Below are 15,808 nucleotides of genomic sequence, written 5' to 3'. Positions count from 1 at the left end.
CTATGGAAGTCCTGTGTATTCTGGGCAGGTTACTAGATGTAGGGCTTGTGTGTCTTGGGGACTGGCTGTTTTGAAGTTGGATTCCTTTCTGTGATGTGACAATTTTTCTGCTTCACTGGTTGGTGAGAATAAGCCGTAACTTCTAGCCTGTCGGATAGCTATAACTCTTTTAAGTAAGCTTGTTCAGTGGGACAGGAGCAGCTAACTTTTCCCTCCTTTTGCACCTCTGGAATGAAATAATGAGTATTATGATGGTCTAGGTATTAAACTGTTGTTTATGTCTCCCTTTAGCTTGTGATGTTAACTTGGTGTTTGCTCTTCTGTTTGCTGTTCAGTTTTTGGAGCTGGATGGCTAATTTAAAACTCCATCTTAAGACAGAATCCTGCAAACCTTCGCTCCTTCCAGGATTTGTTTTAAATTGAATCATAAGGCTCTTCAACAGTATCCATACTGAAACATTTAGCATGTCCCCAAAATGAGCAAGAAGAAAGGGATTATACTAGCTTAAAGAACCTCACTGGTGCAGTGTTCTGAATTTCTTCAGGCTGTCCTAGACAAGGGCTTGTCTGTTAGTAATTAAATTACTGCTTTTGACCTCCAGGGCTCTTAATCATCTAACTGGTGCAGATAAGTCATCTAAGAAGGGACTGATTCTTAGAGTAGAAACTAGCAGAATATCATTGAGTACCACTCTACTGCTATTGCATGAATGCTTTTGTGCCTGCTTGCTTCCTACTGGGTTTACTTTGCTTATTCCTCCTCCATTTTCTTTCTGCTTCTATGTTGGAGGCTCCTGCCACTGTGGTGAGCTGACTACTTTATGATGGTACAGATAAAGGGTGGGTGGTACTGGCTATGCTCATGTAACTTGAATAAGCAGCTCAACTGAACTTAATTTGTATATTTTGCCTGGTCTAGCTGCAGCCCATCCAGGTTTTGGAAGTGTTTGACTGGGCAGCCTGTGCAAAGATTCTGTAAAATGAAGCATGCTTTTCAAGAACTGAGTTGTCTTATTAGTTTAGTGGGCTTTTTAATCTGGACTGCTGTACAGAAAAAGGGTGTAGTGAGCAAGCAGATCAGTGATAAAGTTGAGGTGGTGGTAATCTGTGTGTGCATATGCAGGAATGGGAAGACTGTACAACTCAAGACAACTGCTACCTAAGCAACATCAACAACAGCTACAAGAGCACGTGGTGCAGTTAAAAGCAGGGGTGCTTGACTTAAAGGTTGATGTGGCAAGCCTGCTGCATAAGAAAGTTTTCATGGTGCAGAGCTTTCCTTGTTCTTGGGATGATAGGGCTGTGAAGCTATATATTTATCCTAGGGAGGAGACAGCATGCCAGCATGAATTCAAAACAAACTCTAAAGTAACTGGCCTCTAAATTAAAAGAAATTGGCTTGAGTGCTTTTGTTAAAATTTGAAAACGGTCAGCAGGGATTTAAATGCCAGTACTGCAATATGAGGAACATAGACTGAAGCTCTGTGAGGCTTGAAAAGTAATATGGGGCAGTAACACTTCTTAGTGGGACTGATTCATACTGCTGTTACTAGTAACTCTTTCTTAATAAGCTCTGAAAGTGATATAGCGCTCTGACATGAGATGTTGAGGATGAATGAGGAGGGGTAGCTGAGAGTAAAGGGGAAAAGGTGGAATTTGAAGGGTGTTGCAGGAGAGAGGAAATCAAGCCATGAGTCAACTGGCTGGAGAGTATCTGGTTAACCAAAGTTGAAGGCTTTTAGGAAAGAAATGTTTATTTAAACTCTTCCTGCGGCTTTGGAGGAAAGATTGTTTTTCAGACTTTAAAAAAAAAAATAAAATGCTGTGACTTGGGATACATTTCAGCCTCTTGATCCACTGAAGCCTGATCTAGTCTGTCACTCCTGAAAAGTCCAAACCTCACTTTTCAAAGGAGTTGAAGTTCTCTGTAAGAAATAGTAATCCTGGCAGCAAGAGGCTTGGTTTTTTTTGTCAGTGGGGTTCTGCAGCAATGGAAAGCTCCCCCTGCTTCCCTGTGCTGCACTGGTCCTGGCCTGGATCACACATTTCTACGCCTGTCCCTAACACAGAACTTGTGCTTGTGTGTCTGAGTGGTGAGCTGATCCAGCTGAAAGGGTAACCTTTCTTCTGTAGGATTACTTTTTGGCTGGGTCAGCCCCCTGGCTGGTTCACTGCAGTGCTACAAGGACTGTCAATGGTGCCAGGGAACGGAGCAGAAACACCCAACTCTGTTGCTTGTTGGACCTCTTTCTTGTCTCACTGGAAAGCTATGCTCCTTGCTGGGATGCTTTTCTAGCCTTTTCAGAGACTTAAATTAATTCACAGGGTGATATGAAAGCCAAAGTTGAAACTGGATTAAATTGGGTGGGGGGAGGCAAGACTGCTGTTTTTCTCTATGGGGGAGCTTGACCTGCTGCCTTGTTTTACCTCACGGAAGTGCACGCTTAGCTGCCTTCTTGCAGAATTTTTTCCAAGGACTGGGCCACAAACTGAACGTAAATCTGTTATGATGAAAGATAGATGGCTTCTTCAAAATGTCATGTTCTTAAAATACAACTATACATGTGTAATTGTATATATGTATGTATGTGTGTGTGTGTAATCTAATGCACTTGCGTAATAGTAAAGCCTTGAGTGCTTATTCCCATTTAGGGTCAATTTCCAGGTGAACATGTTAAAATACAATTTGATCTGTTCATGTCAGTTGTCTTAAAAGTGGTTTTACTGGAAAACAAACAAATTCTTTCCTAGCTGAGCCTATAGCTGGTTTTGCTGAGATGTTTGACAGTGCAGGCTTCCATATTTAAATTAATGCAGTGAGACCAGTCATGTGCAAAACGTGGAGGGGCTCTTGTATCTACCAGCGTGAAAGGCTTAGGAGTTGGTGGTAAGGCAGGTCAGCCATTAAGGCAAGGCCTCTCCTCTCCCAAATTGTGGAGGAGGTGGTATGAAGTAGACTAATGCTTTTATTCTGGGGAGGGGGGTACTGTAAGAAACTTGGCCAGCCAGAGGAGGAAGCTGATCTGTTGCCTTGAGCCTCTGCCCTTCAGTGGAAGCCTCCCTGTGGGTTGCCATATGGATCTGTGCTGCCAGGAGGTCAATACCCGAGAAGGATGGCATGCTGTGCTGCAAGGGATTGTTCTGGGGTTGTCACATCAAGGTACGTCATGACGGCACCCTTGTGTGTGGCTTTGAAGTCAGGCTTGCAGGTTTGAGAATCTGAAATGAAGCTTTGTAAACAAAATGGAGTCAATTGTGCTTTTCTAAATCTAGTATTTATATCAACAGAGGATGAATTTCGGTGTACTTCTAGTTATTGTTTTGTGTTGTGTTTTAGTGAGTTCCTTAGTGTAACATATGAACAGATGGCTAAAGGGAAGGATGGATTTGACATGCGTCACTGTCCAAACTACTGTTCTGCCTAAAACTTTAGGCAAAAAGTCTGTTCTTGCAGTACAAACCAAAGTGATTGTCGGTTTCTGACATGAGTTAACCTGGCCTCTAGCCCTCCCTCCATCAAAGTTTCTTTTAAAATTCTCTTTATGTGAGAATTTTTCTTTAAGTGAGAATTTTTTAGTGTTTTACACTTTTTAGGCTGAAACCTTTAAATTGGCCCAACTACTGTGATTTGTGCTATAGCTGCACTAATATTACAGCAAAGCCACTGCTAAGCCTATTAATCCCAGTATCTTTACTGTAACTATAGTTTGTATAGGATCTTCCAATTAATTTTTCTAGTATAAGAACATTAGGGAGTTTATATCCAGTTCTTGATGCTGGAGAAAGCTGGCTGTTATGTCCTGGTTGTTTTAGCCTGCTCTGAAACAGTGATAAGTAACTGGAAAAGTTCTTTGAAACAAGCCTGCTGTATCTTTTTGTTACCATAAGCAACTGAAAAAAAAACCTATGGATGGAACACCTTTAGCATTTGGTGGAAGAGGGCTAACTTGAGATATAAGGAAAGATTTCCTTGAGTTTTTTGTATTTAATGTGCTTTTAAAAGCTAGAGAGGGTTTGCCAGAAAATATGCATCTCAAAGCTTCTCCTCTCCCACCCCACCAGTAGGATTAACTTCATCTTAAAATCCTTTAGTGTTTAAGTGTAAATCCTCCATATTGAGGTAGGGAGGTGTGTATTTAAGGTTCTTTAGTCATTACCTGTGGTCCATTCACCCCTGAAACACTGAAGGATTCCTCTGAAGAAAACAAAGCTTGCTTTCAAGTTTGAATTTTCTATCCAGAGGTTTGCACCTTCATTGGAAAACTTAGACCAGCAAACTTAAATATTGGAATTAATGCCTGAAAAATTATATGTCCCTCCTATCTTTGGATGGATAGAATTAAAAATCCTAAGGACCTTTTCAAAAATGCTCAGGCAAGCTAGTGTTGATGGGTTGCAATACAGTTACTATAAGCAGCCTTTATGCACCTTTTCATGTGGTGTGTTGTGCTGCAGTTTGTTCAAATGGATAATTTTCTGAACAGAAATTATATAATCTAACATGGTTTAGCATCTGGATTAACAGTCTCTGCTGGTTTTGAGACATAAGTTAGCCTCTTCAAATAGCTGTGTGGACATAACTCTGGACATACTGATTTTAATTGGGGTATTGGACTGTGGAAACCATGCAGTGAAGCAATCAGCACCTTTACAGTAGCTCTGCATTTCTTGTTTGTAGCCCATCAGAGCACATGCTTTGTAATGGTTTTTCTTTCTCCTGGAATGTTGTATGCTTCTGATCATAATCTTTCATTTAAAAAAGCAACACTAGTGAAAACTTGGAGTAGTGCTATTTCTAGAACGTTACATTTAAATATTCCATAGGAATATTTAAGTAAAGATTAAATTGGGGAAAGCTTTTTGTTAACTTGAGGCTCCAGTTCTTAATGTCCACTAGAAGACAGGACTTGTAAAAAGTGGCTGAGAAGTGCCAGTCTACAAAATGGCAAATCCTGATTTGGGCCCCTCTGTAGTTAACCCAGATATCCGGAAGTGCAGCCAAGTTCTATGATATTACTTTGCTACTTCTGGCTCTTGCAGTTGGTTTCTTCATAGCTTTGTGTTTGTAGCATCAGTTGCCATGTCAGAGCCACTGTAGCAAGCTCATCACTAGGTGTTTTGTTTTGGTGGTGGGTTTTTTTTTCCCCCCAGGTGGTTAAATGTAGCTAAAGGGGAGCTCACAGAAGTGCCCACCTAAAGGGGGCTCGCAAAGGACGCCTGGGGTCCAGCATGACTTTGCTCTTTGCCTTTTACTCAAAACTGGCTGGAGCATGTAGGAACTGGCCAGGCATGCCCTGGTCTGATGTCTTATCCTGGAAAGGAGTGTTTGGTTTAACATGTTGTATGTAGGCACTGGGTGCCAGTGACACTTTATGTAAAGGTGTGTTTGTGCAGAGCTAGGTCTAGTAAGATGGAAGATGCTGTATGAATTTTAGGAATAGTTACCTTGAGGTGATAACAAGTAGCCTTTTTGGTTTGTACAAAATGTCCAGAGAATAAAAACTTGAGACCTGCACATTTAATGTTTCAAGTCTGAAAGTACAGGCATTACTGCATGCCATTGTCCTCTTGTGCTAAAGTGTGTGTTTTGAATGTTGCTTGTTGCTATTTGGGTAGGTTTATCGAGAAGAGTAAGAAATTCTGAAATGTGCTGGTAGCAATAGCTAGCGATGGATGTCTGCATTGCTTTCCTTCATGAAAACATGCTTGTCTGCCCCACCGGAAGCTCTGTTTGCAAGGTTTCCTTTTTTTGTGGCCCTCTGGAACATATTACCTGCACAAACACTGTCATTACTTAAATTTCACTCTGAGGAATTTGAAGTACCAGTTTCAACCCTAAAGTTGACAAGACACATTGCAAAGTCTTTTTTTGTTTGTTTTGTTTTGGTGTTTTGTGGGTTTTTTTCTTTAAACACAAGGCACTGGTGACATCTCTAATAGAATGGGGAGTGTATTGGCCATCTTTAGGCCCCTGGGAAGTCACGAGTGAATAGGTACAGCCGCAAATAGGCGATTTACTGTATCAGCCAACAGCAGGAAACAAAACAGTCGTTATCCATCTCAAATTCAGTAACCCAATGTGATTCTCTGCTCTACACAGGCCTTGTCTTCTGTTTTCCAAGCATGTGAACTGGCTGACCATCTCATTCACTAGCACTGGAATAATTATGACATACTGTGAGGAGAGTGCATCATAAAAGCTGCTTTTCTTTAAAAGGATTTGTTGTTAAAAAGATTGTGTGGTGCCTGACCAGAACAAGAAATGCTGCTGCTTAACATGTTTCCTAAAAAGTTGACCTCTCTGAAGACAAGTTCTGCACAGGAAATGCCTGCAGAACAGCAGGAGAGAGTTATCATGGCAGAGCTGTGATATCTTACAGTAATCAAAGAGAACAAGGGATTTCCATGTAAAGAAGGCTCCCAAAAGTTGTACTTAAAGCTCTTGGCTTTTGCTTCAGATAGATAACTTGCCTATTGCTGTTCCCTCCCCACCATACCACTGCCTGCTGCTGTGTGCTTGATGTTGATCAGCCTTCCTAGGCTGTTCTAGCCTGCTTTGGCAGAGTGCAGGATCATGTGAATTTGACCAAAACTGCTAATATCCTGGACAGTATTAGAGCCTTAGTGTTTTGGGCATCCTTCACTAATGTGAGCTGTTCAGACTCAGGCAAGTAAAAATAAATCTAGATGATGACATGAGTTGTTGGTAGACAACCTTGTGCTATTGAGTACAGTTACTTGCCCTACCATAACTGGTTCCTACGGATAAAAGATCACAGCATCTGCAGGGAATTAATACCTCTCCTGCTATGTTGGAGTTCTTGAATGGTGGACTCTGGTTTTGGTGAAGAATTGTGAGGGAAGTTGAGATTGCTCTTAGCTGTACGATATGAGGAAACACAGATCACTGTCCTAATGGGTACTGCTGTACAAAAAGCTCAAGCAAGTAAACCAAGACTTTCCTGCTTTCACAGACATGCTTGCTAGAATTGGAATATAAGTGGATAGCATAGCTTCCCTAATGCTCCTCAAGGAGATACACACCTCTTGCAAAGAGAAATAGGTTTTCAAGAATTCAGGTCTGTTTTGGAAGAAATACATACCTTTTCCCTACAGTAGAAGCTGGTTCTGTATTTGAAAGGCAAAGTAGAGATGATAGAGGCACAGTATTCTTACATGTGGACTCTGACAGCTAGGACTGAGACTTACTGGCTTTCATGAAGCCGTAATCTGTAGCCAGTTGTAACTTCATGTCTGCTTTGCTGATTGTCATGAGTTTTTCACTTTCTGTCAACTTGAAGTGTTGTGTCAAACTTGTCACACAGAAGCTTTGTGTGAAGTCAGGTCAGGACTGCCTCCAGTGGGATGGGGATATTTAGGCTGTCCATGAGTTTGAGGACATTCCCTGTTAAAAATGTAGGGAAGGTGACTCTGACCTGGGAGTTGCGTGAAAGAGGAACAGCTGAAAGGCATGCTCTGTGTTGCAGGGGGGCTGTCAAGTAGCACTCCTATTCTACTCTGCCAGTTTGCAAGAGACTACTTGGGAATAAAGATCAGAAACATTGCCTTGTCTTACCTACTCAGGGTTGTCTTCATGTCTCCAGAGATTAATCACTTGGCCAAGTTAGTTTTCCTTTTCCTTTTAGTTCTCTACTCCTACGTGACCTGGAAGAATACATCTAATTCAAACTAGTTGTCTTAAAATAACTACCCGGGATGAAAATGTCCAAGTAACAGTACACTTCTGTTTTTATGTTTTAGCATTCCTGTTGTTGGCATAGGTGCTGTTGAACTTGCCAGACCAGACTTTGAAAATGCTAAGAACTAAATCTGTGAAGAAAGATAACAAAAAGCCCTGTCTGACTTTCTAGACAAAGCTGGATCGCATTGCGTAGTTCATAGATTGTTGCATCAGGTGGTTCTTAGATTGGTACATACTCATATAGACAATTAAACCAAGGATATTTTCCATAAGGCCCTGAATGTACAATAAAGTCTTTAAATAACATTTTTGCCCATTTTATCAAGCATGCATTTCTCAAGATTAAAGATGTTTTCTGCCAGAGCGTTCCCTGGCTACCTAGTCTGAAACAGCTCAAGTTCTGAAACGGACCAGTTACTAAGACCAGAGTGAGGGGAAGGTGTTGTAAAGTCTATCTAAAATGTTGTATTTAAATACAAATACCCATGGCTATTTCCATGGCTTTTGGTATGTACCATGGAAAACAAAGGTGAGTTTGAGTTACATTCTCAGCTGTCAACAACTTGTTGAGCTGCTACAGTCACATGTAGTATGTTGGTAGGGGTTTAGATGTCTTACGTATGTTGCTTAATATTAAAATTCGAGTAATAAAATACTGTGGTGTGCCAAGCATATGAAAAGAGAAAAAAGTAAACGTGTGGTGGTACAGTCACAGAATCACAGGATGGTTGAAGTTGCAAGGGACCTCTGGAGGTCATCTTGTGCAACCCCCCTCCTCAAGCAGGGCCACCTAGAGCCAGTTGCCCAGGACCATGTCCAGATGGCTTTTGAATATCTCCAAAGATGGAACCTCCATAACCTCTCTGGGCAACCTGTGCCAGTGCTCGGCCACCCTCACAGTGAAAAAAAGTGTTTCCTGATGTTCAGGGGGAACCTCCTGTGTTTCAGTTTATGCCTGTTGCCTCTGGGCACCCCTGGAAAAAGCCTGGCTCTGTCCTCTTAGCACCCTCCCTTCAGGTATTTGTATACATTGGTAAGATACCCCCCTGAGCTTTCTCTTTTCTAGGCTAAATACCTTCACATACCATCATTTTGTTCTAGAATTTTGTAGCTAATAAACTAGTATCTTTTTAACCTCTTAGAGGCTCACAACCTCATCTGCATGTTAATGCTGGTTCACTGTATGACAAACGTGTTGAAAAGATTCAGTTAACAGATGTTATTGAACCTTTTCCATTGGGAACTGTGATCCTTCAGATTTGCCTGCTCTCTATCTTGTTTGGTTTTATACCCTTTTCTGTAATATTTTGTGAAACTGGGAGCAGTTTGGGAAGGACTTCTTTTCAAGAAAACAGTTCTTTCTTTGAGGGGAAAAAAAGACATGTTCCTTCCAGATGCATTCTGTGTATTTGCAGAATACTACTCCAGAATGTTTTTAAAATACTAGTATTACAAGGTTATATGGGAAAGAATTTGGTGTCTCTCCAAGGTGTGAATAACTATATGAATGTTTTCTAATAATAACCATCTAATCTTTGTTCTTTCTTTTAAAATTAATTAACTTCACATTCTGTTAGGGGTATTTCTGTGCAGCTCAGATGCACAGATAAAACAGCCTGTTCCCTAGTGTCATTTCTTATGAGAGGCAGAACCATCACACCATAACAGTCTGAACCATTTTGAGGGACAAGACAAACTGGGTTCTCTATATGTCGGAAAACACGAGCATGACTTTCGGTGTGAGTCTCTTGTTTGAGTTCACTCTAGCTGCTTGCCGGAATTGCACAGGGAATTTAGTCCTGTGGTGTTGGTGCTTGGTACAATGAAGGCATAAACTCCATGTAATAGATGTATTTTAAAAAATTATGTCAGTTTTCAGTCTCTGATGTATGAAATGGGCAAAGGCCTGGTGAAAAACCAAGAGTTGGCACTTTATGCCTTCACACGAAGGCATAGTGAAATGTAAGCAGCAATTCTCTGATGCATTTCTAATTGGTTTGGTTGAACCCTAAGTGCATTTTGTCTCTTTTTCTCTCCAGCTGAGTATTGAACAGGCCCAGGCTGTGGCAGAGCAGGTTGAGATGAAAGCGAAGGTGGTACAGTCTGAAGTCAAAGCAGTGACTACTAGACATAAGAAGGCCTTGGAAGAGCGGGAGTGTGAGCTGCTTTGGAAGGTATGCACCTTAAATTTGTGGTTTGAACTGCTGACAAGTGCCTTTCCAAACAGAAAACATGCTTTTTAACTAGTACATGGCCAGATTCTGATACCCTCCCAAGGAACACTGAATTGAAACACTACAGTGTACTGTGAACTCACTTTTCTGTAGGTAGCAGGATGCTGGATTTTGGCCCAGATTTGGTTTTCTGCTGAAGGTATCTCTTAATCTGCGAAACTGGTTGGGTTTTTGTAGGGACTGTGGTATCCTTGCACAAGCTCAGCCCCACAAATAGGGTGGGCACTCCCCCTGCTGGGTCAGCAGCTGTGCCTCACATCTTGGTATTGACAGGAAAAGAGAGATCACCTTTAAACACCTTGTTTAAAGAATGTCTTTAAAACCTCTTTAATACGTTGCTGTAGTAGGTATCTAGTATATGGGTTTCCTTACATGAGCCACTTCTCATAAGGAAAGGAGCAAAGCTGTATGTGCAGTGCCCTTTTTTAGAAAGACTAGTAGAAATTCTGCAAGACTAACTTTCATTGTCCCCACACCTAAAAACTTATTTTACCCTCAATCAAGGTAGTGTCCCTCTGATCTTTTTTTTTTACTAGTAGAAGAAAAGAATACTCTCCAGCAAGAGTATCTGCACAATCCCAAACTCCCGCACTCACTTCAGCCACGATGCATGTGTGGTATTTTGAGAGGAGGAAAGGAAGTAACAGCAAAGTTTCTTATTCTGGAAAGGTAATTTAGTGGTCATGGCTCTCCTCTGCTTGTTTAGCACAAATTAGTTTGGATTGGCCCTTTGGGTCCTACTTGTGGAATTGAGCAGAAACCCACTCTCTGCTGTTGGATTAGGTCTTTTTAGATCAGTGAGTCAAACTGACTTGTCCTATGACCACATGATTGCTAGTATTGGTATAGGGGAGCAAAATGTGTGGTCAAGATGGGAAGAGATTAGGAGTAAATTGAGAATGGTCCTATAATATGCAGTCACACCAGACAGTGTGGCAGGAAGCCAGGTGCTGTGTGGCTGCTGCCTATACTAGCTGAGCCAGGCAGGATGGCACATACATGTGGCTGGCAATGCACATGCTGCCAAGAAGTAGTGTCAGACTGCTAAAGTACTTCTCCCCTGCTTCTTCTCCATCAACACTGATTGGAACAGTAATTTTCTGATTTAATACTTGTTGCCAGCAAAATGACCGCTCTGGTAAGAGTTTGTTGTATGGAATGACTCTAGCTACAGTAAGACTATTCCCCTAAAAGAGAAGTTTGGGGTTTCTGTAGTTCTTTTATAGGTGTCAGTGGCAAGATTAAAAATGCACTTCATATAGTTACTGTACTTCTAATGCTGCTTTTCCTGAGGTATTTGGATTGAGGGAGATGAGTTCGCTTTCCACTGTTAGCCTTCCCGAAGAAGCTTGGCAGCCTTCTTTTTTGAGGTATTCCTAGTACAGGAGAAGTAAGAGCTGCCCCTAAGACATTTGTATCCCAAGAGGCTGCATAAATGCACTTTATTGGAATGTCTGCACTGAGAGCAAGTTCTCTTCAGGTTATAAAGCATTACTTTAAGAAGGAAACTTGGTGGTGGTGGTAAATCATTCTAGCAAAAAAAGCTGAGTGTATTAAGCCCTCATGTGAAGTGTGTTAGTGAATAATTTTGGGTACCAAACCTGAGGCCAAGGATTAAGCAGGGATCTCAGATTAGTAATCTCTTTTGTAAAGTTATTGGAGGAAGCATCTATGACTTTTTTAACAGTCTGGTAAAAGCTGCATGCCTTAACTTTAGATGAAATATAGCATATCTGTACATCTGTTATCTAGTCGGTGTATAACCAAGGAGTCTTCAGACAGTGAATTGTCCCTCATTAAAATACATTGCTGGTATTGTTCTGCAGCCAAGCAGGTATCAAGACATAAGGAAATGTATTTTTGCAACAATAAAGCAATTTCATGTTTCATTAAGACAGGTGTCTTTGGCAGATGGTCTAAAGTGATCTTTCACAAGTAAAGATAAACACAGGCTTATATAAAGTAGTTACAAACAAACCATTTTTGCTTGAGCTTCAGTCCCCCAAGCAGGGACTGGCAGCAACCTTCTGTGTCATTTGAAGTGACATTATAAAGCATCCAGTTGTAAAGCAGTAGCTCAGCATGACTGCCAGTATTTGCAAGAAAATATTAAAATAATTGGATCCTAAAAATCCCTGGGGATAGATGTCTGGTATTATCCAGTCACATGAAAACAGTTCTGGCAGGCAGGAGAATGGCAAGAGCCCATGTGCATTAGCTGACGCTGACTCCTAGCCTCAGCTTTGTGTGATAACAGCTTAGCTTCTGAAATTGGTCTCAGTTCTGGTTAGAAAAGCCTCAGCCTCTGCTCTTTCTTGAGAGCCTGCAGTAACGTCTGTCCTCCCTGGAGTCTAAATAAGGCGTACCTTCGGATGATCTGCCAAGTACCTTGTGACTAGAAAACAGAGTAACATTTGAGGATGCAAATCATTATTGGTAAGCAAGTGACTCTTCCTTTCAAATGGCACTCTGATGCAGCAGATCTGCAGAGTAAGCATGTATGATTTTGGCTGGAGGATAGGAGAGAATAATAATCCTGAATTTGAATAAATAATTACTTTTCCTCATTTCTGCTTCTCTACTTCATGGCTTTTAGAGGCTTGTTCTGCAGTTCTGTGTCAACATGCTGCAACAACTGCACAACCAGTTTTTATGTGGAAGAGTGACACTGGGAAATGTTTGTGTTATGGGTTGTCTTTCCTGATGTAAGTGTGCTTTTCTCTCCCCCCTCCCCGTCCCCTCCAAGGTGGAAAAGATTCGTCAAGTCAAGGCTAAGTCACTCTACTTGCAAGTCGAAAAGTTACGTCAGAACCTAAATAAGCTGGACAACACCATTAGTGCTGTTCAGCAGGTCCTGGAGGAGGGTCGTACCATGGATATTCTTCTGGCTCGGGACCGCATGCTGGCTCAGGTGCAGGAGCTGAAGAATGTGAGAGGCCTTCTCCAGCCACAGGAAGATGACAGGATCATGTTCACTCCCCCAGACCAGGCATTGTATATGGCCATTAAATCAATGGGCTTTGTCAGCAGTGGTGCTTTTGCTCCTCTGACCAAAGCCACCGGGGAAGGCCTCAAGCGTGCACTGCAGGGCAAAGTGGCCTCTTTCACAGTGATAGGCTATGACCACGATGGTGAGCCTCGCCTTTCAGGCGGTGACATGATCTCTGCAGTGGTGATGGGCCCGGATGGAAACCTTTTCGGGGCAGACGTCAGTGATCAGCAGAATGGGACCTACCTGGTCAGCTACCGTCCACAGCTAGAGGGAGAGCACCTGGTATCCGTGATGATGTGCAACCAACACATTGAAAACAGCCCCTTCAAAGTTGTGGTGAAATCTGGGCGCAGCTACATAGGCATTGGGCTGCCTGGGCTCTCCTTTGGCAGCGAGGGAGACAGCGACGGCAAGCTCTGCCGCCCCTGGGGGGTTAGTGTTGACAAAGAAGGCTACATCATTGTTGCTGACCGCAGTAATAACCGCATCCAGGTGTTCAAACCGTGCGGCACCTTCCATCACAAGTTTGGCACGCTGGGCTCCCGGCCGGGCCAGTTTGATCGTCCTGCCGGCGTGGCCTGTGACATCTCGCGTAGGATCGTTGTGGCTGACAAGGACAATCATCGCATCCAGATCTTCACATTTGAGGGGCAGTTCATTCTGAAGTTTGGGGAGAAAGGAACAAAGAACGGGCAATTCAATTACCCATGGGATGTGGCTGTCAACGCAGAGGGCAAGATCCTGGTCTCTGACACAAGGAACCATCGTGTTCAGCTGTTTGGGCCCGATGGTGTGTTTCTTAACAAGTATGGCTTCGAAGGGGCACTCTGGAAGCACTTTGATTCCCCCAGAGGTGTGACTTTCAATCACGAGGGCCACTTGGTAGTGACAGACTTCAACAACCATCGCCTACTGGTCATCCATCCAGATTGCCAGTCAGCACGCTTTCTGGGCTCTGAGGGCACCGGGAACGGCCAGTTCCTGCGCCCGCAGGGAGTGGCGGTGGATCAAGAGGGGCGCATCATTGTGGCCGATTCCAGGAACCACCGGGTGCAGATATTCGAGTCAAATGGTAGCTTTTTATGCAAGTTTGGCACTCAGGGAAGCGGCTTTGGTCAGATGGACCGTCCTTCAGGTATAGCCGTCACCCCTGATGGCATGATTGTTGTGGTCGACTTTGGAAACAATCGAATTCTCGTCTTCTAATCTGTGTTTGAATTAGGAAGAAACTGTCTCAGGGAAATTCTTCTAAGAGAAAATGAAAAAATACAACGTTAATTCAAACCTACCTCATCTTTAATTTTTTTACAGATGAATGTACTTATCTTTTCTGCAGGGAGTGAGCCTGTAAAGTTAAATTCTATCTACCTCATTGTCCTCCCTTCCCTCCCCGGTTTCTCGCCCCTTCCCTGTCCCCACACACTCACAGTTCAGAACGTTTTACCTCTTCCCCCCGATGGGGTTTCATGCACAAACAAGTGTTGCTGTGCACATTAGGTGGTTTGTGTGGTGAGTTCTGTAGACTAAGCCAAAAAAAGGCTCTATAACTTTTTTAATGGAGAAAATGGTAGTAGGTGTTTGTAGAGAATTTGTGTTCTTGACCATACTGCAGTTCTGTGGGTGGGGACATGGGAGGGGGGACTTTTGTTTTTTGAATTGCTGCTGCAGCAGAGAACTTTTTCCTGTTCTCCTTTTTATACCTCAATGTGTTTGATTTACTGGTGAGCACAGTGTCTTGTTCCCAGACGACTTTGAACGTTTTGCGAAAGTGAGTGGGATTCACTTGCCGGGAAGAGCAAGTTTGCATCTTTTTGGCATTTCTGTGTATTTTTTCTGAAACACAGTAATCCAACAGCACAAATTGAAGCTGATGAAAATGCACAAAAATTCTTTAAGTTTAAACCAAATTGTTCATTTTAGTGGCTTAGTGCGGTTGTTGTAAAGCTTAGATAAAAAGCAAGACTTCCTTTAATGTATCCTGTCATTGAGTATTTCTTTTTACCTTTCACCTGAAAGCTAAATTAGTTTTAAAAAAGTTACTGTTTTTTTTATCAGTGTACCTAATCTGGAAAACAGAAGAGGTTACAAGGAGCATTGAAACAGGGAAAATCAAACCCTTTTGATTTACTTTCTTGTGAAATTACTGCTTTTTTTTTTTTTGCCCCTCCCCATAGAGGGAGACTTTAAGGGAATAGCGTTTGATGGCTTTGTTAGAACAGAAGTGGTACCTTTTTCCAAAACTAAGAAATAAGCACAGCTTTGGAGATTCAGGGTGCGTTTTGGAGAAGTCGACAGTCTTTTGTGTTTAAAGAGGATTGCAATAACCCTATCGGTGACAAAATTTTTTTTTCATCTTCTGGCTTCCCTAAAGAGCTGGACTGAAAAATTTGGGAAGGTTTACCGTAGTTTTTAGGGTGGGGTGGGCCTGTGGCTCTATCTCCTGCTACAGATCCAAGTGAAAGGTTACAAATACCAGTGTAAGGCAAGCTGCATCAAGATGAAACTTTGCTGCTTTTTTCCATGGCAGTACCAAAGAATTCTGTGTAAAATAAATTTATATGATCCTTAAAAGCTTGGAGGCAGGGGGAAGTTAGCCCTTTTGGGGATTAAAAAAAAAAAAAGCTTTTCTGAGAAGTGGAAGCTTTTGGGGAGAAAAGAGATCTCTCTAGCAAAATGTGACTTTGATTCCCTGGAAGCATTTCATTTTATTCTTTTCTTGCATTCCAGTTTAGCTGTTAATGCAGATATGGTCTCTACAGAGCTGTTGCTTCACCCTTTGGATAAGGCCTTTGGTGGCAAAGAAGAATGGTTAAAGTAGGGAGCAGAGGGCTTTTCTGTCTCTGTGATGGAAAAATTCAGATATCATATTCTTGGGCTTGG

The 15,808-nt window shown here is 42.3% G+C and overlaps 1 protein-coding gene across 1 annotated transcript in view; it reads left to right on the top strand.

Annotated features, from left to right (window-relative positions):
• Window positions 1–14,134, top strand: part of TRIM71 (tripartite motif containing 71) — a 57,498-nt gene extending 43,364 nt beyond the window's left edge. Inside the window, exons 3-4 of the mRNA XM_075706295.1 lie at window positions 9,742–9,876; window positions 12,683–14,134. Coding sequence (XP_075562410.1) covers window positions 9,742–9,876; window positions 12,683–14,134 — 1,587 coding nt within the window. The remainder of the gene's footprint in view (window positions 1–9,741; window positions 9,877–12,682) is intronic.
• Window positions 14,135–15,808: the final 1,674 nt, after the last annotated feature.

The sequence above is a fragment of the Pelecanus crispus genome, chromosome 2, assembly GCF_030463565.1.
Source record: "Pelecanus crispus isolate bPelCri1 chromosome 2, bPelCri1.pri, whole genome shotgun sequence".
NCBI lineage: Eukaryota > Metazoa > Chordata > Aves > Pelecaniformes > Pelecanidae > Pelecanus > Pelecanus crispus.
The sequence above is the reverse complement of the archived record's forward strand: the minus strand, read 5'-3'. Positions and strand labels throughout refer to the sequence as shown.